Source organism: Amblyomma maculatum, chromosome 7 (assembly GCF_055883805.1).
Source record: "Amblyomma maculatum isolate TAMU_Amacu chromosome 7, ASM5588380v1, whole genome shotgun sequence".
NCBI lineage: Eukaryota > Metazoa > Arthropoda > Arachnida > Ixodida > Ixodidae > Amblyomma > Amblyomma maculatum.
Window position 1 is genome coordinate 89,973,312 of NC_139350.1, and position 22,408 is coordinate 89,995,719.

Here is a 22,408-nt window from a genome sequence, read left to right on the forward strand (position 1 = left end):
AGAGAGCGTTCAGCAGGGAGAGAACAAAGGAGCTAAAGGAGACGAACTGGAACTGTGACTGCACTATCTGCAGACACTTGTTTTCCTGCTTGACTAATCATCAACAACATATAGTACGACAGAGAAGCAATGCGATGCGACAAAATCAACGCAGGACACAAGCTGTAGAAGCGAGGCGCCGCGTGAACGTTTCCTCTGTGGCACACGCGCTTCTAATGCGCTCCTGCGACTGATAGCACCACCTACGCTTTTCAGCGCTTCGGCGACCGTCTCGCTCCCATTGCCGCGCACTGAAGACTGCACACTTCTCAATTCTAGGACACTATACCTATGAAAAAAAGCGCAGTTTTGACTTTGGATGGATTGGGATTTGGCTGATTTGGCTTTTCTGCTACTCATGTTGCTAACATAATATCGTAAAACCATGAAAACTGAAACTGAGTGGTGGAGGATTCAATATGACTGCACCCCGGTGCTGCTTTAGCCAACCAAATCGCAATATTCGATTACAACGCGAGGGTAGATTTCGAGAACCAAAAATCATCAAAAAAACTCGCATTACATTCGAGTAAATATGGTACATTTTTATCATTTGTATTCAATTAAAAAAAAAAAACAAGCATTCATCTTGAGCCAAATGACGTAAACGACAGTCTATTTCTAGGGGTATATGAATAGTTAAAATTTTCATGTTTGAATTTTGTATTCTTATTATTTCTAATCAATTAGGAAATCCAGTATTCAGCTTGTGCCAAATAATGCAATCAACTGACTACTTCACTGCAAGCACTAGCTTTCAATTGGTCTGCAACGCCACGGCTTATCGACAGCAACATGACAGCACCATGTCCAATGTTGGACATGCTGTGTCAGAAGTGTGCTGCGAGCTTATCTGCATCGAATCTAGTTAATCTGAGACTCCATGTCGGACTTGGTAATTCGTGCCATGGTGGACCAAGCTTGTGAAGAGCTGTCCGTGAAGCAGGCCAACAGCACGGACAAGACATCGAATTGAAAAGGAAACAGTGCTATTTTAAAATACTTTGACTGCGAAGATAGCGCCATCCAAGGAATAGTAAGAGACGTGCAGCTCAGTGCTTCGAACATCCATAGGTATGACAACACAGCTTGTGAATCATTTGAAGTATGGCCTTGATGAAAGAGTATCGATAGATCGCTATAGGGGTACCAGGAAAAGATAGCCGACCATGACAGACTAGTGCACTAATAGCCTACCACTGCACACTACATTTTTGCACATGTTTGTTCCGCCCATGTACGACAATATGCGGAAGGCAAAAACAGAATTGAGCAACGCTTTTCGTCGGGAAACCACGGCTGTTGCCTTCGCCAGGGACAAGTGGACATCGAGAGCGAGCGAAAGTTATGAGAGCTTCACTTGCCGTTCCCTCGCTTACAATTTTGAAATAAAGTGGTTCACGCATAACACACATAACATAGTTACCAGCCACTATGGCGAATGTGATGCGCATATAGTGGGGGATACCCAACAACTGTGAAAAGCATGCGGTGACAGCAACAGATAATGGGCCTAACAGTGACACATCGTAGACGCAACATCCTGCCCACTGAGAAGGCTCCCGTGGAGTGACACTAATCCTAAATGATGCAAGATTCCAATGCTGTCCATTCACAGTCTGTACAAGAAAGCTGTTGGCCATTATCAGAGGTGCAACAGCTGAAAAGTGGGATCTGGAGCAATTTTGGCAGTAATAAAATCTTAATTTTGGAGAAGCAAAATCCAAGTTTGAAGCAACTCACAGGAAAAAAAAAGAAAACTACACTCTGGAGCAAAAATTCAAATTTTGGAGACATTTAACGAGGCAGATACCTTAATATCCGCATAGATAAAGGACCTAAGGCCATCCAAATGTGAATCAAAGGAAATCAACCAACGGTCACTCATACCCGCACTTGACTTTTTTGAAAACCTGGCCTGTACGTGATTAATAATTATATTAATAATAGTAAATAGTAATCATCTTTTTACTACAAAACACGCTATTACAATAAAACAAAGAGTGAGAAACAAAATCACGGAGATTCATTTTCCAAACTTCAAGAACAAAATAAAAAAAGTAGAAAGCTTGAAGTTGCACATCTTATTTTGCATCCAGCATGGTTCGACGATCTTAGTTACGGGACCTTATTTTGCTCGCATGACTCAAAAAGACAACTCTTCAGTGTCCACAAAATCCACAACCTGCGTTGTGCGAGGGACACTCCAAGAGAGCCCAATTCGAAGGCAGCCCTGATGCGATCAGATTGTGCCCAAAAGCGAACACGGTACAAAAACAAGAAGAAAGCGTTCACTCAAAAGCAAACAGAAAAAAAAAAAAAGAAGGTCAACGATCAAAAGGTGAAGGGGTGAATACTGAAAGAAGATAACGAGGAGAGTTTTAAGTAAGCAAAACTGCAAGCACATCTATGGCCCCTGATTTACACTTTCTATGGGCAGGCGATGACTCCGGATATTAGTTATGCAGTTCGCGCAGAAAGGAGATACTATAGTATTCACGCTATGCTGTATGGTGACGGAAATGGAAGTCTATCGACGATATAGCATAAATAGCCTCGCGATAAATGAATGGCTCAACAGCATAGCGGCAGCTTCGAAGAGCAGAGATGCATAAAAAACATGCGATACATGCATTAAAAGCACGCAGCGATTAAAACACGACGGACTAGTAAACATAAGGCACACAACGTGTGCCTGCTCTGCTGCTTCGACTAAAGCCTTTCAAAATTCTAGCAGCAGACAGTCACTGGGCATTGACAAGCATGCACATGGTTCGGCCTTTGCTGTACGGCTGGATTGGATTGGCCAAAGGTGAGACTGCAGGCAGCCAATGTGGCTCTTTTGCCAAATCTAGTGCAACTGTAAACTTTTGCAGCTACATGATGCACCACACAGCAGAGTAGGTGCGGAGACATAGGAGAGGCACACACACACACACACACACACACACACACACACACACACGCACGCACGCACACGCACGCACACACACACAAACAAGGACGATGCTGCACTGACAACTGATTAATTGAACACCCAACATCATCTTCCTTCTCCACTTCTAAGCACACACACCACTTCATCTTTGACGATCCTCCCAGTGATCTAAAAAGTCTATCTTTCTTCGATAGGAGAACAGAAGGCGTGCTAATGCAATCATCAGCAGCTAAAGATATCTCCCAGGCTGTGTGCCTCTCCTCTGTGTTGTCACCTACTCTGCTGTGTGGTGCATCATGTCGTCTGGCACACTAGCTCGACTTTCTACTGTATTTGGCAGCTAGTTGGGGCAATTTGGCACAGTGTGACGACTCTTTTAATACATTTCATGCTTACGGCACAATAGGCACAGTTGTTGCACCAGTCATTGAGAGCACAGTTCATCAGCACAAAAATGGGAAGAGGAATAAACAAAATAAAAAAAGAAGAATGGAAAGATCTCCATCTGGTGGAAAATGCAGAAACTATAGATGGAACAGCCAGTAATTAATGTTATCTCGACTCTTGAAGCTAAAGAGGCAGTCACTGTGGATCTTGCTACTTCAGACAACAGCGCTGATGGACTAAGTTCATAGGAGGGGAAAGGGTCCTCAATATACAGAAATGATAAAGCTATTTATTGAAGCCACTGTTATCAATGCGGAAGCATATCAGTACCTTTTTGCTCAAAAAACCCTCATTTCTTTCGGAATGCCGCACTATCTCGCCAACTCTAATGATGCAGTCATGCGCAATATGAGAGAGCACAATGTATTACCATTCATTTCTTCCCTACTCCATAATAATTTGTGAAAAGCACAGTTTTTATGCGAAGCATATTAACGTAGGTTTCGGGCCTTTGCGCGACGCCCGGCGGTGGCCACCATTGACCCTGAAGTAGGGTCACGTGACATGACGTCACACCGGCTGCAGATGGGGCCTCATATCGCGCCGTCGGTCGCCTCCCGGCGGTGGCCACCATTGACCTTGAAGTGAGATCACATGATGTGACGTCACGTGATGACGTCACACCGGCTGCAGATGGGGCCTCATATCGCGCCGTCGGACGTCGCCCGGCGGAGGCCTCCACGCTTCGGTTCGCGCCGTCGCGCGCGACGCGGCGGCGGCGCCACCATCGCTGCATCACGTGATATGTAACGTCACGCCAGGGATGAAGCGGCGCGCTCCCGCCGTCGCGTCAGTCTCTGTGCCCGCAACCGCGCCAGCGTCTTTGCGCCGGGCGTGTATGCGTAAGTGACGTGCAAACCAAGAGTCATGCATTTATGGACCATAAGAGTGTGTTTGTCGGGCTGCAAAGAATAAAGTACGACGATTAACCTAAAACCACGTCTCCGTTACTTAGCCCCATCCACACTGAGGCAGCTGCTTAACATGCTTCGCATCCACTGGGCTTAACCTTGATAAGTCTCCAATTTTTTTCAGCCTTTTAACCAGTTTTCCCGCTGGATGCATAGTATCCAATGGTCGTCCTCATATTCAGTAGAATAATATCAAGAATATTCCCAGTCATATTGCTCACGACTGCACATTCAGATTTCACTCAGCATCGGAGTGCGTCCTGTAAATTCAAGGTTCACCGTGTAGGCGGAGAACACGGAGGCACGCTTGGCCACATTTTTGAACCCGTGCTTCATATCCAACATTATTCAGAGCGGACAAAGAAAACATGACAAGGCTAATGGTTTTTTTTAATCCTCCAAAAGCTGTCCCTTCATGCCCCCATAGAAGCAACTGACCCAGAAGCCAAAACGAGAGGTCAGGGCTGTATGCACAGTCTTCAACTAACGTCTCCAATGCATTTGATAATTTCGTGAAGGGTGTGTGAGAACTGAAGCAGCCACTGCTGCAGAATGGGAGCTAACAGCTGACTTAGAGGAAGTATTGTTGAAACAAAGACACTGACCCGTAAAACTAGTGGTGGACTGTGGTATTTTTTTATGTACCTCAACCTGTCAAAGCTCCATACGAGGTGCTTTCTAATGCCTGCCGCTCGAGTGTCAAGTGCGAAGGCATTTTTTCGTGGAAGGAGCTGTTTTGGAGCAATTGGTTTTCTTTCATGACAACCTGCAATTTCCATACCTGCAATGCTTTCTTTGCTTAAGGCAAACTAGTCTTAATCATTGCTGTGTACTAGTTATTTTCCGCGATATCACCAAAACTGGCGATAGTGACGTGGTGCTAGCCAATTTAACCTGTTGTGCCTACTCAAAATAGAAAACCCTCAACGGGAAGCTGCAGAACCCACTAAAGAGCTCGGTATTTGCATCAAAAAGCTCATTCTTATGCATCTTATTATGTTACTTAGCCTCCAACTAATATAACCAATACTGTAAACATATTTTCTATAAACTGTAATGCTGTAAACATAGCCCTGTTTTCTTTTTTGACTACAACTTTGGACTACAGATTATTTCATAAAAAAATTTCAAATCAAATAATTTCGTTTTCAGGGATAACTTGCCTGCCCTTCGCAGGTTTAAATTAAGGTCGCAAAAAACATTTCTTTTCTTTCAGACTACAAATCGCTGTCTGCAGGCACTTTCAGGCAAAAAAAAAGTAGTCTGCTTGATCTTGGTTTTCAAGCAAAAAAGCTGTTCTTGTGGGAGCAGTCACTGAAGTACATCGAGCCCTAGAAGCGCATGGAAAGGGACTGCCCTCTCCCCATTAGACACTGCACACACACACACACACACACACACACACACACACACACACACACACACACACACACACACACACACACACACACACACACACACACACACACACACACACACACACACACACACACACACACACACACACACACACACACACACACACACACACACACACACACACACCTTGTACATGCTACCACCTTGCACACTCCTTACCGCAAACCTGCTCTGCATGAGCATCAGCTGAATGTGCATGTGCCGCAAGTGGGCGTCTAGGTGGCGTGCTCGGTCAGTCATAAAGTCCTCCAGTCTACTCGCCAGGTCCTCCTGCACACATGATCCACAACCGTAGCATACAGTTCATGTAAATGCGGGCGGTTAGCAGCTCTCCTAAATTTTTCCCCTGCACAAGCCAGTTCCACCCCAAAAATTTTTACTACTAGCTCTGGATTACCACCTCTGCCCCACAAAGGAACAGCTCATTCTTTACACAGGCAAAAAAAAAAAAAAAAAAAAATAAAAGCTAATTTCCAGACAACTGTAAGTGCACCATAGTTGTCTGACCAGGTTGGCTATCAGAGTCAAAAAGGAACGAGAAAATTTCTGCCGGAAATCTGCCTGGTTGGGTTCCTGAAAGGAGAGAAACACCAACACCAACTAGATTTATTCTAAACTAACGTTTTGGGACCAACTCGGTCCCTTCATCAGGGGTGACTGATGTGCGAGTAAGCAGCGTCACTCAAAAACCTTCGCTTCTTTCTCAACATGTGCCTAGTCCATTGGCGTATGCGCAGGATGGCATTCCTAGCTTCCGAGATTCCGACTTACTCTTATTCACTGGGGCAGTGAATCAGAATCCAGCAATGCTACCCTCTGCATACAGCAATGGACTATGCCACATGTTGGGACAGAAGTGAAGGCCGCTGCGTGCTGCTGCTGGTTCACACACACCAGTCTCCCCTGATGAAGGTTCCGAGTTAGTCCTGAAACATCTGGTTACAATATATTTTTAGTTGGCATTTTCCCCTTGTTTCTAGAACCGAATGAGGCAGATTTCCGCCAAATATGATCTCGTTCCTGTTTTACTCCGATAGTTATCCTCGGCAGTAAACATTTTTCCTGCCACTACTGCACCTTTTTGTTAATTTTTTTCGAGGTGAACAGGAATTGGGAAGAAATTAAGTGTTTAGCTGGAATGAAACGATAACGCAGTTGTCATGTTTGCATTATAATGAGTGTGATTCATTTCAATATTTTTCTTTTTCCTGCTTGGAGCCTCACCCATTTGGCATGTACAGAGCTTGTCCGGTTGAAAAGGCATCACTAACACAGAATTGAGGAAAATGTGTAGAGAAAAAATACACAATTCAACAGAATAAATTTGTCGCCACTGGGGTTTGAACCCAGGCCCTGTGCCTGCCAGGCAGGCCCGCAACGCCTAGGCCACAAAGTGTCACCGGTGCAAGCATGTTAGAGGAACAGTTAGTGAACGAGTTGTGGTACGTATGACTTAGTTACATGTACAGTTAAACGTTGACAAAACGAAGTCTAAAATCTGCTGTTTACTTCTTTAAACTGAAATTTCACAACATCAAAATTTGTCACCTTGCATGTGAGAACCTTCAGAACATTACACAGACCACCCAGAGGAAAAGCCTTGAATTGTGGCGGAATTGGACATGTGTAAAATGGGGATGACACGGACTTAAATATTTGTTTCACCATCTCTCGCCGCCCACCTGAACCTCTGGTTCCCGATTACGCCGCCGATTCGACGTTGCGTTCAGCCGCCGCTGCAGTCGTGTGGGAGCCAGTGAAATGAAGGCCGGCGGCGAAGGCCCATGGCAGCTTTTTTGCCTAGCTTTCTCCAAGTCAGCGACAGCGAAAACGGTGCCCTATATGTACCTAATGAACTGAAACCCATTTCGGAATGATCGCTTTGCAAAGCAAGTGCGTTTTTGTTTGCATGTGCGCACAGCATCCAAATGTAAAGTGAGGTTGTTAGGCGGATGGGTGAGGCTACCCTTCCAGTATTTCTTTGCAGAGGTTTATGGGTAAACGCGATAATCGCAGCGCAGGTCCCTTTGAGTACAGGCACCGGACTGCATTCGGTGCCCGTTTCGGGCAGGATTACGACCAACTGCGACATTCTGCCAGTGGTACGTCTAGTATGGCTGGTTGCGTGTCGCGCGGACCCTCATGCTGCCTAGTGGTTTCTCCCAAAACTGTGTTCGCGAACCGCACCTGCACTGCCCCAGATGGAGCACAGCACTAGGCGCGCTCCGCCACCACGCACTCTTCATCTGTCTTCCGGGCAGTGCACCTTCACGCACGCGCTCCAGTGCGTGCTTCGGCACAAGCTCCACTCAACCTTTCGTGCTCGCAGCACAATTCTTCTGCTGGTTCGTTCCGAAGCAACAACGAACTTTTGCCACGATTAATGTGCAATAGCATTTATTTTGTCATACAGCTGAACCAGAAAAAATCAAACCTGGATCATTCGAATTTCGGTTATATCAAACTCACGTAATATCCCCTTGAATATCCCGTGTGAAAGTATAGAAAAGCTGCATCGTACATCGAACTCCAATTACCGTAAAAACCCAAACATAATACGGACCCGCGTATAATACAAGGTGCAATTTGGGGGGTAGCAAAACGGGAAAAAACGTTTGCACCCGCGTATAATGCAAGCGAGGGAAATATTTCGATAGCTTTCATTTTCAGAGCATTTCGCGCTCTTCATTTCATGGGACAGTCGTAATCTGTCGAACTTTCTTCGCGAAGTCCTTTGCTGGACATATCCTCCCATAAGAAGCAGTCTTCTGTCTCGTCGAGTGCATTGGAGATGCTGCATTTCTTAAAAGGGCGGGAAACAAGCTCCTCAGGAATGCTGACCTGAGCATCCGCGATCAAGCTACAAATGATTGCTGGAGAGGCCCGCTTCAGTCACCCGGATTCAGTTACTTCGGGGTCTCCCGACCTCGTCCACTCTTGGTAACACCGCTTGACAGCATCCTTAAATGGTTTAATGCAAACATTTAGCGGCTGTAACTGGGACGTCAAATGACGAGTTCGGTGTGCGATTCGAGCAGTAGCCTCTTTACTGAGTCGGCCAGGTGGCAGCGGAAGGCATCTAACACGAGCTTTGATCTGAACCCCAGCAGTGCTCCAGCCGCCGGCACCACACAGACTTAACCCAGTCAAGTACTAATGTCTCGTCCATCCAACCTTTGTCCTGACACCGGTTTGAACATAACATAGGGTGGAAGCTTGCGGCCATGCAGACCAGCATTACAGTCGCGTCTTCTCATTCCCTGTTGATCGAACACAAACCTGCTTGCCGCCTCTTTCGTTCACTGTGAGCGCCGACGGCATGTCGAGGTACACGGGAGTTTGATCAGCATTCCAGATTTGGCCCAGCTGAAAATCGCGACTCTTCTGCAGCGATATGCCATGTCGCTGGAACGCCACAAGCTGTTCCTCGTAGCTTGCGGGGAGTTTGCGAGATTGAATTTCGCCAATGCAACGAAAACCCTGTTCGACGCATAAAACAGCACACCCAATTTCTGCTTGCTTTAAAGTCACTCTGCGGAATGCCTTTATCCGCAGCAATCTGCCTCGCTTTAGCTTGAAGCAGCTCAATGCTTGCTACCAGGTGTGCTGCATGCTGTTCTTGGACGAAGGCGGCGAGATCTTGCTCAATTTCGGGAACCACTCTGTTCTTTCATCCCCAAAAACTCTCCCTCTTGCCGCTGCAAGCAAATAGGGCTTCTTTTCGTTTCCTCCAGCCCCGAATGCTGCCCGCAGTGACGCCGAACTGCCACTCAGCCACACAATTACCGACGGTCTCGACAGCGAGGATAACCTTCCTTTTAAAGGCAGCTGAATATTGTCTTCACGCTCCTGACATCGTGGGGAATTCAATTCTTTCAATGCATTCACTTCCAACGTGAACAAATTGGCGGAGCAACAACAAACAAAAAATGAAAGCTACCGATGCCACCACTAGGTGACGCAACCTCCAAAAAAGTATTGATTATGATAGCGCTGAGCAATAACGAAACCGGAACTGTGAATTTGAACCGAAAATTGTTTGAATCCGTATATATTACGAGGTAGAAATTTGACGCTACAGAATTTGGAAAAAAAAGAACTCTTATTATATTTGGGTTTTTACATTGGTCGTTTGATATATCGAACTCCACACAACGGCACTGTAAAGCGCGCCTTCCCCTGAGACGATCACATCACTCTCGGCCGTTTGCTGCGCGATGTTTTCAAGCCGTGCGCGGAAGGAATGACAGAGAGAACCGGTTCAACGATGGCTGGTCGAGAGCAGCGCCGCGCCCTTTCCTCAAAGGGGCATGTATCTGGAGTGATTGTTTCCCACGTGGCAACACGTGACGTTTGCAAGCCATGTGCGTGAAGGAATGAGAGGGAACCGGTTTGGCAACAGCCGGTAAGGAGCAGGTGTAGCCAATGCAGCTGTGGTGTTCGAGGGAGGGGAAACAATGCGATAAAGCGATTCACAAGGGTGTGCCCATTCTTCTGCCAAGCTTTCTCTCTCCTTCCCTTCTCTTTCCCGGTCTTCGTTCACAGCAGCACGCAATACGTATGCACAGACGAGCCCACGACAGACAGAACGTCTCCAGCGTATCTCCAGCATGTGTTGTGAACTCTGTGTGCGACGGGTCACGTGCAACGTGCGTCGTCGTGTAAGCTATGGTGGCTGCGGCGTTAAGAAGCGGCAGATATTTTTCTTTTTTTTTTTGCGAGACCTTGCATCTATGAATCAAAGAAAGCATGCGGTCAGCTGCGATCATGACACTGGCTTTTAGCATTGTTTGCTTCGAACGGCATTTAGAGCTATCACGCATTCCAATGATTTTGTGGCAGTGGATGCCACCCGCCCCAAACGCGACATGATAAATCGAACCAGGCTTGTGCAATCAAGCCATTACGGGCACGCTGCAGAGTTCGCTCCCCGCCACAGCAGGAGCTGAAGTCAAAAGTATAGTCAAAAGATAAACGCGCCACGACGTTACCGCCGCGCAGCGCCTTCAGCTTTGGATGCGACAGCCGAAATCAAGATACGTGCCACCGACTAACACTTTCTTTTCCACATTCTTGGCAACAAAAGTGGAGGGTGGGTTCATTATGTCAGTGGGTTGATTACGCAACAAATACGGTATCATTTTTCATGATTTCAAGCCCGATTTCTGCCTATCGAGTTATCCATATACCAAACTACTTCGCAATCCCCTTCGAGCTCGATATAAATGTGTTCAACTGCACCGATGCTAAAAATACAGGGTGTTCTGTGGGCACGAAGTTGTAAAAACCAAAATACCTTGTTACATCGAGATTTCTCTGCACCGAAGAACTTTACATTGAGGCTTGACTGTATTCAGAATGTGTTCTCACATGTGTGCTGAAGGGACAGAACACTGGCCAAAATATGTCACGAGATTATGGTGGAGATGAAAAGATCTGGCCTCATATAGTATAGATCGATCACTACAGTATCAAATAAAAGAGGCTTTACAATTTTAATTTGCCATTGAAAATCGCACAAATAGAACTGAGGCGCTATCTAGCGGAGCAACCCTTACTTTCACTGTAGTACCCCATGTGACTACATGTCAGCAAAATATCTCCAATTTTTGTAACAGCACACATTCTTTTTTCTTCTAGGAGTGCTTGTCCCAATTTATTATATTTTGCACTCTCTCCAGCGCGTCCTTAAAGGGACAGAACACTGAAATTTAGGTCTCAAATTTTTTTCGGTGCAATGGAAAGATTGATGTCTAAAATGTTTGATTCCATAACGGTTTTAACGCAGTAAAAAAATTTTACTGAGAATTTTTCTATCCGTGCATGCGCCCGTTTTTATGTAGTGACGACTGGTGGTCGTCAAAAAAAGACATACCAAAAGCAAATATAGATTTCATTCGTCAGACAGTAACTAGACTTTTCAGTAAAGTCCTTTTCAGTTTCACACTCATTGCTATTACGGCACAATAATGCACGCCTCGTCGACGGAAGTCTTAGTAGGCACTATCATCCCTTCATTCACGAAATTTCAAACACTGTGGCACCATCTAGTGGCAAAAGCTGTTAAGAATACCTCTCGCGGTGCGAAAAAAAGGGGTGGTTTTTATATAAGGACGCACTGGGGAGAGCGCAAAATATAAAAATTATGACAAGCACTCCTAGAAGAAAAAAGAACAGTATGCAGTTACAAAAATCAGTTATATTTTTCTGACCTGAAGTCATGTGGGGTACTACACTGAAAGTACTAGGGTTTCACAGCTAGACAGCGCCTCAGTTGTGTTTATGCTAGGGAGCCTACACGCAGCGAAACATGTAGGCTCCCTAGTTTATGCAATTTTTAATGGCAATTTAAAATAGTATAAAGCCTCTTTTCTTTGATAATGTAGTGCTTGATCTGTACTATATGAGGCAAGATTTTTTCATCGCCACCATAATCTCATGACATATTTTAGCCAGTGTTCTGTCCCTTTAAATGAAAGCCACCCCTCCTTTCGTACCGCGAGAGGCGTGCTTTTAAGTTTTGCCACTAGATGGCGCCACAGTATTTGGAATTCCGTGAATAAAGCGGTGGTCACGGTGGCGGTGGTAGTAGGTCTGTTCGATTCAGCTGCACTCTTGGCATCAGTTCAGTAAAGTTCTGCGGCGGTGCCGCAAGCGTGCAGCATCAGTTCCAGCAGTTCAGGTGCAGCATCGGCACCAGCTACTTACAAACGAATGGTAGAGTGCAGGACGGGCCGTCTGCTAGCACTGGCGTCGCCAACAAGCTGCGGCCGGCTGTGTGCAACATCGCGTCAGCCGACGCCAACGTTCCAGTTAACTTGATGAATTTTCAAATAGCACATGACAACGAAGTTTTGACATTATCCAGCCGCGATGCTTTTGACCCTAGCTTTGTAATAAACGGCACTTGTCAACGAGAACACGATCGAGTTCGCCAAGGTACCGGCTACGCATACTCAAGAAGTAGACACACGCATGCATGCGGTGTGATGCATGCTGATTATATATTTCAATCATGACCATGTGCGCTTCGATCGCCAGCTGCCGCAAAAGGTGCATATATATGCATATGCACAAGACGATATGCGATATGTGATATACTTGAAAATCTTCATGTTTGGGATGATTAGCGCCGTTGATCGAGCGGCATATACATAGGCGATAGAATTCATTCATTTATGAATATGCGATGCATATATGTACAAAAGCCGACTGCATGTGGTCAGCTATCTGGGAATTATATAGCTACTCACATCAACCGGCGCCAACATGCCGAATAAGATCAATTTTCAAACAGCACATATCGCAAGCGTTGACACGAACCAGCCTCGATCGATGTATGTGTATGCGCGCACCATGCGGCAGCTGGCACGAAGCGCAAACAAACTTCGATCACGATTGAAGTCAGCATGAACCATATAACGCATGCACGTGCTTACTTGGTAGACATGGTTTGAAGTACGCGTCGTCGTTTCTTTGGCAAACACAGGCACCGTTCTCATTGACGAGTGGAATAAGGGTCGCTTCACTGTTTATCACAACACGCAAGCCATCGTTGCGCAAGCTGTCGTCTGCTTTCATGCGGCAGCTGCAGCTGCACTCTTTCGGCACTGACCGCTGAGGAGGTGCACAGTTTTGTTGAACTTTCCGTGAACTCGACCTGCACGACGTCTGTACTTTTTGAAACAAATGGCGTGGTGCAGAGGGCGCCATCTTGCATCGCTGAAACGAATGTTGAAGTGCAGCACCACGTGAACCAGTTCACGTAGTGCAGGTGAAACGAACGGACCTAGTGCCTACTAAAACTTTCGTCGACTTATTGTGCCGTAACATCTGAGTGTGAAACTGAAAAGGATGTTGCTCTATGCAAAAATGTGATTACTGTCTGGCGAGTGAAATATAGTATATTCGTTTTCAGTAAGTCTTTTTTGTTGACCACCAGTAGTCATTGCAGTCGCTGCATTTTAGACATTTCCATTGTGCAAAAAAACAATGAGACTAAAATCTAGTGTTCTGTCCCTTTAAGGTTAAGTTTAAGCGTTGACCTAAATATTTCATGGTCCCAGCAATAAAATTTCGATTGAAAGTAAGCATCAATCCTTAAAATGCCTTCCCTTTCGTCCCTGTCTAAGTGTGCTCTATTCCTCTCACAATGCCAATGCCACAATGACCGAAACGAGGCCTTGTGGTAGAGCATCTGTCTCGTGTTCGGGAGGTACTAGGTTCGATCCCTGGTGCCACCGGGTACCCAACAGCTTTTCAATGGGTACAAGCTTTCCCCTGGCCTGGTGTCCGGCTCCTTGGGGTGAAATGTTTGGGAAAAAGGTCATAGGTCTCAAATAGTTGCTCCAATGTGGCAGTGATCAGTTCCGCCGTCGGACAACAATAAGTCCACCTTGTGCGGCAAAAGCCCATTATGTGGCCCTTTTTTTTTCTGCTTTTTTCTGTCAGCCCGGTCTTTGCAGGCCATTAGCTGTTCGAAACTTTAAGCCCTCGAAGGAGCACAGCAGGGTTAGCAGAGCCTCGTGTACTGTGCGATGTCAGTGCACTTAAAGATCCCCAGGTGGTCGAAATTACTCCGTAGCCCTCCACTACGGCTTCCCTTTCCACTTTCACTCCCACCTACCTCCCTTCCCTTACGGCGCGGTTCAGGTGTCCACAGAGCAAGTGTGACAGATACTGCTCCTTTCCCTTCCTGTGAACCAACCAACCAACCAACCAGCCAAACGCACACCCCTGGAAGAGCCGGGCGCCGGGCCGGGGGACGCTTGTACCCATTTTACCGGTGGGTGTCCGGCGGCGGGTTTCGAACTGACCACTTCTGTGTGACCTCTCTCACCGGCGGGAAGAGATCAGCAATGCCAGCTGGGTAGCAAACGCCGCTATTCTGAGCAGCTTCATCAGGATTGGTGGGCTGGGAAGCTGCAGCAGGGCCTTCGTTACGCATGCTGCGGTTCTGAGCAGCTCCCTCGGGTGTGGTGGGTGCACAGTTGCTCGAAACCCAATCCATCCTGTCCGAGACACGGTTCTGCGGCATCCCAGTGCTGCTGTTCACCACAGGAGCCTCGGGCGAAGTATCTGTTTGCCAGCAGGAGATACGAAAACACCAAATTCAAAGCACGGCAGCGAGCCAACCGAAAACACAGTGAGCCCTTTTATCAAGAGGGCAAAAGAATTTTACAAACGCATACCGCATGGTCACCGCAAACTGACAAAAAAAAAAAAGGTGCAAGGACAAGTGCACACTAAAAGTGGATAAGTTTGGTCTGGTAAGGGGTTTAACATCCCACAGCAACTGAGAGGCCATGAGAGATGCCGCAGTAGATTCCTCTGAAAATTTCAGCCTTCTGGGGTTCTTTAATGTGCACTGACATCACATAGCACATGGGCGCCTTGCTTTTCGCCTCCATTTAGAGAACTGCCACCGCAGCCGGGATTCGATCCTGCACCAGTGGGCAGAGTAGTCGGGCGCCCTAACTACTGCACCACTGTGGCGGGAGTGAAAATAGATTAGTACTACCATGACCACTAACCCACTTAGAAACATTGCTCAGCTACTGTATGAAAGCGAAAAATTGTTCGGCCAATGCACCCCTTGATTCGATTCAGTTCCAGCCAAACCAGCTGCTTTGAGCAAATCACCTGCCCAGTCCGAAATCTCGTCAATCATACCAACATCCAAGAAATAATGGGCTGGGCTATTACACAACATTACAAGCTTCCATGGCAACACTACTCACTGGACTATAAATGCTATCACTTTGTTTCGCCCGACAAGACCGTCATACATAAGAAAATTTCCTCTACTGTGGAGAACCTTACATTTCTACTGCATAGTCTGAGCGTGTCAACGCAATAAGGATATGAAAGCTGTCGCCCATCCTACTATTCAGCAGTGGAATATTATCTACTGACACCTTATACGAGGAAGTACACCTGACTGGTATTAACAAATCATTAGTGCTTCAGAAAAATGCAATATGGGTGATAGCAAACATTTCATACTTGTCGTATCGTCCTTAGCACAGCTATCTTCTCGATGCCATGTTCTAAATGTTTGTAAGTTACATGAATATTGATTATTAACAGGTTTGAAAAAGTTGGCTCTGGTTTAGCTCTGATCAACCCCAATTGAATTGCGAAAGCAATGGTTGCATGGCTGAGCTTGTGGTTGTAGCTTGTGGTTAAGCGTTTTATTTAGCTCTATTGTATAGACAAGACAAACTGTTCAGGTAATGACTAGGCTTTCATTCTTGATACCAACGATGATGCTGCGATGATCAGTGAAGTAGTGGGACTTGGTTTCTCCTCTGCTGATGACGTGCACTTATCTGCCGGGGCTCTGTGTAAAACCAAGTCTAAACTGCTTCCTTAATGTGTGGTGGTTTGAGGTTGGTGCTGGCTTGAGTAGAAACCACTCCTCTGCAGCTTGAATGAACTTCTAGTCTTATTAAAATCTCCGTCACGACAACCAACTCCTTTAAGTTCGGCTAGGCATTCCGGTAGCCAGAACGTCCAATGCAGTTTCAACACTAGCCTGGGGAGATATATACACAGTCTTTTTTACACAGCGACGGCAGCGCCATCTGTTGGAGTGTGTTCCGTTGAATGCATCAAAGTTCACCGACGTTTTAGGTGGTAGTGGTAAAGACGTTTATTGCTCCGCCTTTAAAGGGATACTAAAGAGAAAAATGAAGTGGGCTTGCATCGATAGAATGAGAGTACCTGATTACAAAACAACCACTCTTACTGAAAACAGCAGTTATAAGGTAGTAAAGAAGAACAGAAATAGAGGCATCGCCGCCACAACCGAAACGGCAGAGACTCGCAACTAGATATCATGTGAAGTGCAAGGGATCCCGGAGGCTGACAAATGCAAATTACATTGCTCGTTTCAATGTGGTAGTAGGTTTTGTCTTCAACATGATAACATGCTTTTATCACACGCAAACGACGGCGAAACGACAACTTGCAAGGCAAACAAAAATATACGTGGCGGCGCCACAGGCACCCACTTCAGTTTCGGCTATGTTCCGTCTCAGGCACTTCGTGCGTGCTCGGATAGTTTCGTCTTGGACCTGCGGCGCCTGAAATGGAGCCGCAGATGCACCTACCCTAAGTGCTTATCGAAGGAAGATCATGACTCGGCCCCATGGAGGAAGAAAAAACTAGGAGGGAGCGCATGCAGCCTTTGCAAGCCAGCCTCCTCTGATGCCGCTGCCTTCTCTCTCCTGAGAGCAATGATTTTTGGGAATTAAGCCAACATATTTGCCAGCCTCAAAAGCAGCTGGGTACATGGTATTATGTAGTGACTGTGGATGCCCCAGCGGAAAGCCTACAGGAGTGGACTACCGAAAGTTGCACGTCTCGTCGTAACACAAATTTATTTATAAAGGTTGCATTGTACTCGCGTGTTTATAGGCACACTGGTGAGAACCGCAGGTAGGTTTTCAGTCAGGAAGACTACAGATTCGAAATAATGTATGTTGCATGCTGGCTGCAGCAGTACATGTATTTGAGGTCTGTGTTTCATAAATGAAGCAGACGATTTTCGTCTCGAACAATACGTGCACATACCCTAACAAGAAAAAGTCTAGTTTCTCGAGGAGTGCGCATAACAGGATACTCACCGTTGGAGCGACAGCCCCGGGCGGTACATCCGTCTAGCATCCTGGCACGCAGAATTTCATATGACAGCTTTTGTTGCTGGGCTAGTTGTTTTATTCCATGCTTGCGAGACTCAGTGCACAAAGGCGAAGCACAAGAACAAGGACAAAGCGCGAAACATAAGAACACGAAGGACGACTGGACGAAGCGGATCAGCGCTTTGTCCTTGTTATTGGCTTTGTGCTTTCCATTATATTTTTTATGACTAGGCTTCCCTCTAAGTCCTCGGCACGCACTTGCGAAGTATTCTCCGCTCCCGCGCACCAACAATCATGGAGTCCCCTCTTGCGTCATAGTGTGCGTCATTCTACCCTACTACGTAGTAGGAGAAAACCAGTTTAATTCGACCGGCGGGAACAAAAAAAACGTAAACTTCTTATCGCAATATCTCAGCAATAATTCGATTTTTTTGCTGTCTGATATGAGGCAACAGTGTCACAAAAAGGCGTTTATTAGATTTTAATAACACATGTGGGTGCCTTTAGTGTCCCTTTAAGGGTATGACGCGACAGCGTAGGCTACCAGCCCACGTATAAAGCCTCGTGTTAACCAAGCCTTAGGAACCTGCCTTAGTGGCCTATAGGGTTAATGTGAATACCAGGGTACTGGCAGGCTGGTTCTCACATAACCATCCCATGTGAAACGAGATACCCAAGTTGGCGGCTCCTGCCAGGTTTTCGTTGCGCCTGCCATTTGTGGCTATGGCATACGAGCGTATGAGACGAGCCAAGCTGGCTGGTGAAGTGTTGTTTTCGCAACAATAATTCGTTGAATTCATCAGAATGTTAGGTCACTTAACTGCATACCTAACCTCAGGGAGGAATCTCGGCACCTCAACACGCCATCATAAGTATTGCTACTACGTACCATGATCCCAACTGACAAGTTTCAATGAGTTTGAATATTCTCAAACAGGTTGCTCAAAATGCTTCTGTCATGAGTCATTTTCGCATTTTTTTAAGTGCTGATTAAATTGCTTTAGTCTTTGTTTTGTCAGTCTTTCAGAAATGCAGCAAAAAAAAATTGAATCTGTTTTTTTCTTTTATATACGAAAGTACATTCTTTTCCACATCTTTTCAATATCCCACTTCATCCTGTACAATTTATATAAAACTCAAAAAGCGATCTAAAAGCAAAGCCATAAGCGACACACACCCACGTTTATAAATGTTTTCATTGCTTTTTTTTTTTTGGAAAAGTACGAAAAAAAAAAGACAAAATTTTCCTCCCATTAGCTGAAAGAAAAAGCCCTCTGGCAACATTCCAAACTGTTCCCATCTTGTTCCGATCGAATCTTGGGATTGAAGATTCTGTTTAATTCAAACTCAGTTTTCTCAAAACGACAAAAGAAAAACTAATTTTTTCTGTACATAGAGTATGATACGCAGCAATTTAATGCACCAAGGACACCTGCGTGCGTAATATACTAGTTTTAGCTAGGAGATACGGTGCTGAATAAAATGATAAATATATACCGCCACTATATTTATTAGTTACTGAGACAAATGCACCACACCATGCCCCAAAATAAATGGGAAATATATAGGGCTTACCACGTCCTCTTATTAAGGTGAAAGCCTTTAGGGCTCATACTGTCGGATTCATTCGTTCGGTCACACTGTAGCTGTCGATCAAACGATGTCATGATGGCATCAAAAAAATAAAAATTCTCCGTCTCCACCGGGAATCGAACCTCCATACCTTGGATCCCCAGCCGAGCGCTTTAGCCAAATGCGCCACGCCCAGGATAGTGAAACGCACGTCACAATTTTTCTCTTCTACCTTGAGGATGATAGCAGCGATGACAATGAAGCTGCAATTAGTGATGATAACAATGACATTTGCAATGATAATGACTACATTTACTGATAATGAGAGCAAACATGATGCACCCTGTGCACCAGCAACGCTTAGGCTTTCGCATTTTTGCAGTGTATAGATTCCACAATGCACTCAGAACTTTTTTAATGGCGAAATGTCGACAAGAAAAAAAAGACAAAATTGAAAAAAAAAAAACAGTGACAAGGGACATACCTGCTTCTGCTGCTGCACTACCATTCTCCATGCCTGGTGACACCATAGGGGACTGCTGACAAGCGGACCCCGGTGAATTTGACAGAGAGGAAGGCTCGGACAGAACCGGCATAAATTCACTCAGCCCTGCAGAAGAGGGGAGAAGAAAGGGGGAAGAAAGAGGTGTGGGGGGGGGGGGGGGGGGGGGGGGGAATAAGAGATGCAGCTGAAATCACTTTCCTGTGAGCCACCATTACTCTGCCACGGCTATCAACGCCCCTATGAGTTGGGAGGCAATGAGCTGAAATCTGAGGCACTGTGGCTGAACCAGAGGACAGCGCATGTTTTTGCGCTGCCGCCACTGCCAGACTCACCATGGCATTCACTAGCTCTCGTTCTGCTCGCTACCGTCACCCCAGGAAACCGACTTCACCAAGCGTCGCCGGTGCTCTCCGCCGTAGTACCCTCGAGTCAGAAAAGCAACTACACAACGGTGGCGATGCACGCCGCTTGTCCCTAAGCTTTTGCTAGTTGCTAGGAGCATTGATTTTGATCGCCAATACATTTGTGGCATGCTATCGTCGTCTAGGCTGAGAAGAAGACGACAGCCTCGGCACGCCTGCCAGGCACGCGCAGTTTGTTCTATGTGGCTACAGGCCTGAATGCCGGCGGTTCGCTGTCCCGTTGCCGCCTGGCACAGGGGGTCCTGTCAAAATATATTTGTGGACACCCGATGACAAGTATTTGTGGTTCATCTCGACAAATTTAGTGACTCCGGACTTTGCGTCTTCGCTCTCTGCTCCTGCCCTGCGCTTGCATCAGTCGCTTCACTCCTTGCCTAGTGCTCCTGCCGTCTCCATGTGAAATGACGATCCAGTTATGGATAATGACAATGATGGTACAGTAATGACAATGACAGTGCATTTAGTAGTGCTAGTGATGATGGCAGTAGGGTCGAAAATGACGATGCAGTTACTGAAAACAGTCTTGTAAAGTGGTTTTCACCGTTTCCACTCTCAAGCAGACACAAGCGCAGTCTTGTCATTTTTTGCTCCCTTTATGCCTTTACAATCTGAGCTTCTCTACCCATTCTTTTTTTCTAGACACGTCGCCTTGTCCAGTCATTCCCAAAACAACCAAGGGTAGCACTTTTTACCATACGGACACCCCCCTACAGTCTTCAGACAATGATACAGTAAAAGCTGAAATCATGAGCAGAAAGTAAACAGCACTGGAAAGAACAAGTTATAGCGCTTCCCAAGGGAAGAATGGAGCCAGCGAAGTGTCTTACAGTGGACCCAAATCAGACGCAGCTGCTGATTTGGAGAAGAAGAACCACGGCACAGCAGCAACTAACAGAACTGCAGCAAAGATGGCTGAACTTGCTGGAGGAACTCACGAAATGGCCTCCGGTGCTGTGCCCTGTTACTTGGGGGTGTCCACGAGGCGTCCATCAGATTCTTTCCATCACATGCCTCCTGCAACAAAGGGACACAAGACAATACAATGAGTGGAGCTAGGTACTTTAGCACAAAACGATGCTCTGTCAATGTGTAGACCATCAATGACTCCTTTGCACTACAAGGCAAGATAAAACTACCATATTTACTTGATTCTAAGTGCCCTCTTTTTTCATGACCTTGACGTCCACACTTAAGAGGTGGGGGGGAATTAGATGCTTACACTCAAAAAATCTAAACTTAGCCCTCCCACTACCACCCTTTCCGTTATCCTTTTCGCATCAATATCTTGCCTAGACATGCGCAAGAAATAACTATTCATTTGGCTCACAAGCGTGGTAAACATTTTCGCCAAGCGCAATTACAGTTTGCCTATACTTCCAAGCTGTAGGCAGCCCTCTACACACTCATTTAGACTTCCATTATTATATGGCTCTCAAACAACTGACCCCAAACCAAGGAACGCGGCCAAATGATGGCGTGAAATCTGCTGAGCACCGCCGGCACCAGGCCCATGTAGCGATTAAACCAACAACTAACCAACAACTAAGAGCTATCGGTGTCGCTTTTAGTCTGCTTCAGCATTCTGTGCAAGCATCTGTTATTAGTGTCAGAACAAAGAAACACATGAAACCACAGATCACACCTAAAGAGACTTTATTCACGTGACAGATGCCACGCCACCTCAGATTTTCGAAAGCTCTGGCCCTACGACAGAGTGAAAAAGCGTGCTTGGCGATAATAGAGATGCTTAGATTCACGAAAATATGGCAGTTGTCCACATAAATCTGCAAGCATTTCTCGTACATAATGAAGCTAATTTGCAATACTGGCACTTTTCCTCAAGCCATAAAAGGAAACAAAGCTCATTCTCATATACAAGAAGGGTGACATAAGACTCACATTTAACTATCATCTGTTTGTAGTAATATCCTTTTCTGCAAGTTTAAGAGGATAATTATCTAAATTTAACATCTTATAATTAAACCAGTCGGGCTTCAGAATTTAAATGTAGTACCTTATAACTGTAATACATAGACGTTTAACTTTAATACCGTATTTAGCGAAATGTCATATTGCAGATTAACGCTGGCTTTACAATAGAATCTTTCCTGAAGCACCACTATTTTATCAATATTAGTTATTGTAGTACTTGGCCGCACTAAACCGCAGTACCTTATTTGTGGGACAAAAAATGCGTGGTATACTGAAAGCTTAAGGCCAAGATACTATTAAGACATAGCTATATGACACCAGTTACCGAAGAAAACTTTTTTGCAACATGGCCGACATGGCGCTCACAAGGTCAATCTTTTTGTCTCAAATCATTGCACACTTTTCCAGAATGGATTTCTTATTTGGGGCTCAGAGTAGCAGAACTTTATTTCTTCGGTGTTTATTTTCACACATTTGACTGGGACTTGACAATTCTTCAAGCACATCAATACAGTGCAAATCGGCATATGTGGTAACTGACAATATGACTTATATGTCATTTATGTAGAAATTGGGCA

At 45.7% G+C, this 22,408-nt stretch overlaps 1 protein-coding gene across 2 annotated transcripts in view; it reads right to left on the reverse strand.

Annotated features, from left to right (window-relative positions):
* The window catches only part of LOC146183926 (protein NEDD1-like), a 99,997-nt gene that overhangs the window by 7,829 nt on the left and 69,760 nt on the right, over positions 1-22,408 (reverse strand). The window contains exons 10-13 of one of the 2 annotated variants that reach the window (XM_084609244.1): positions 20,834-20,912; positions 19,456-19,581; positions 14,594-14,832; positions 5,914-6,024 (exon numbers count right to left, since the gene is read on the reverse strand). In XM_084609244.1, the coding sequence (XP_084465370.1) occupies positions 5,914-6,024; positions 14,594-14,832; positions 19,456-19,581; positions 20,834-20,912 (555 nt within the window). The remainder of the gene's footprint in view (positions 1-5,913; positions 6,025-14,593; positions 14,833-19,455; positions 19,582-20,833; positions 20,913-22,408) is intronic. The other variant, XR_014708817.1, reaches the window with a different exon arrangement.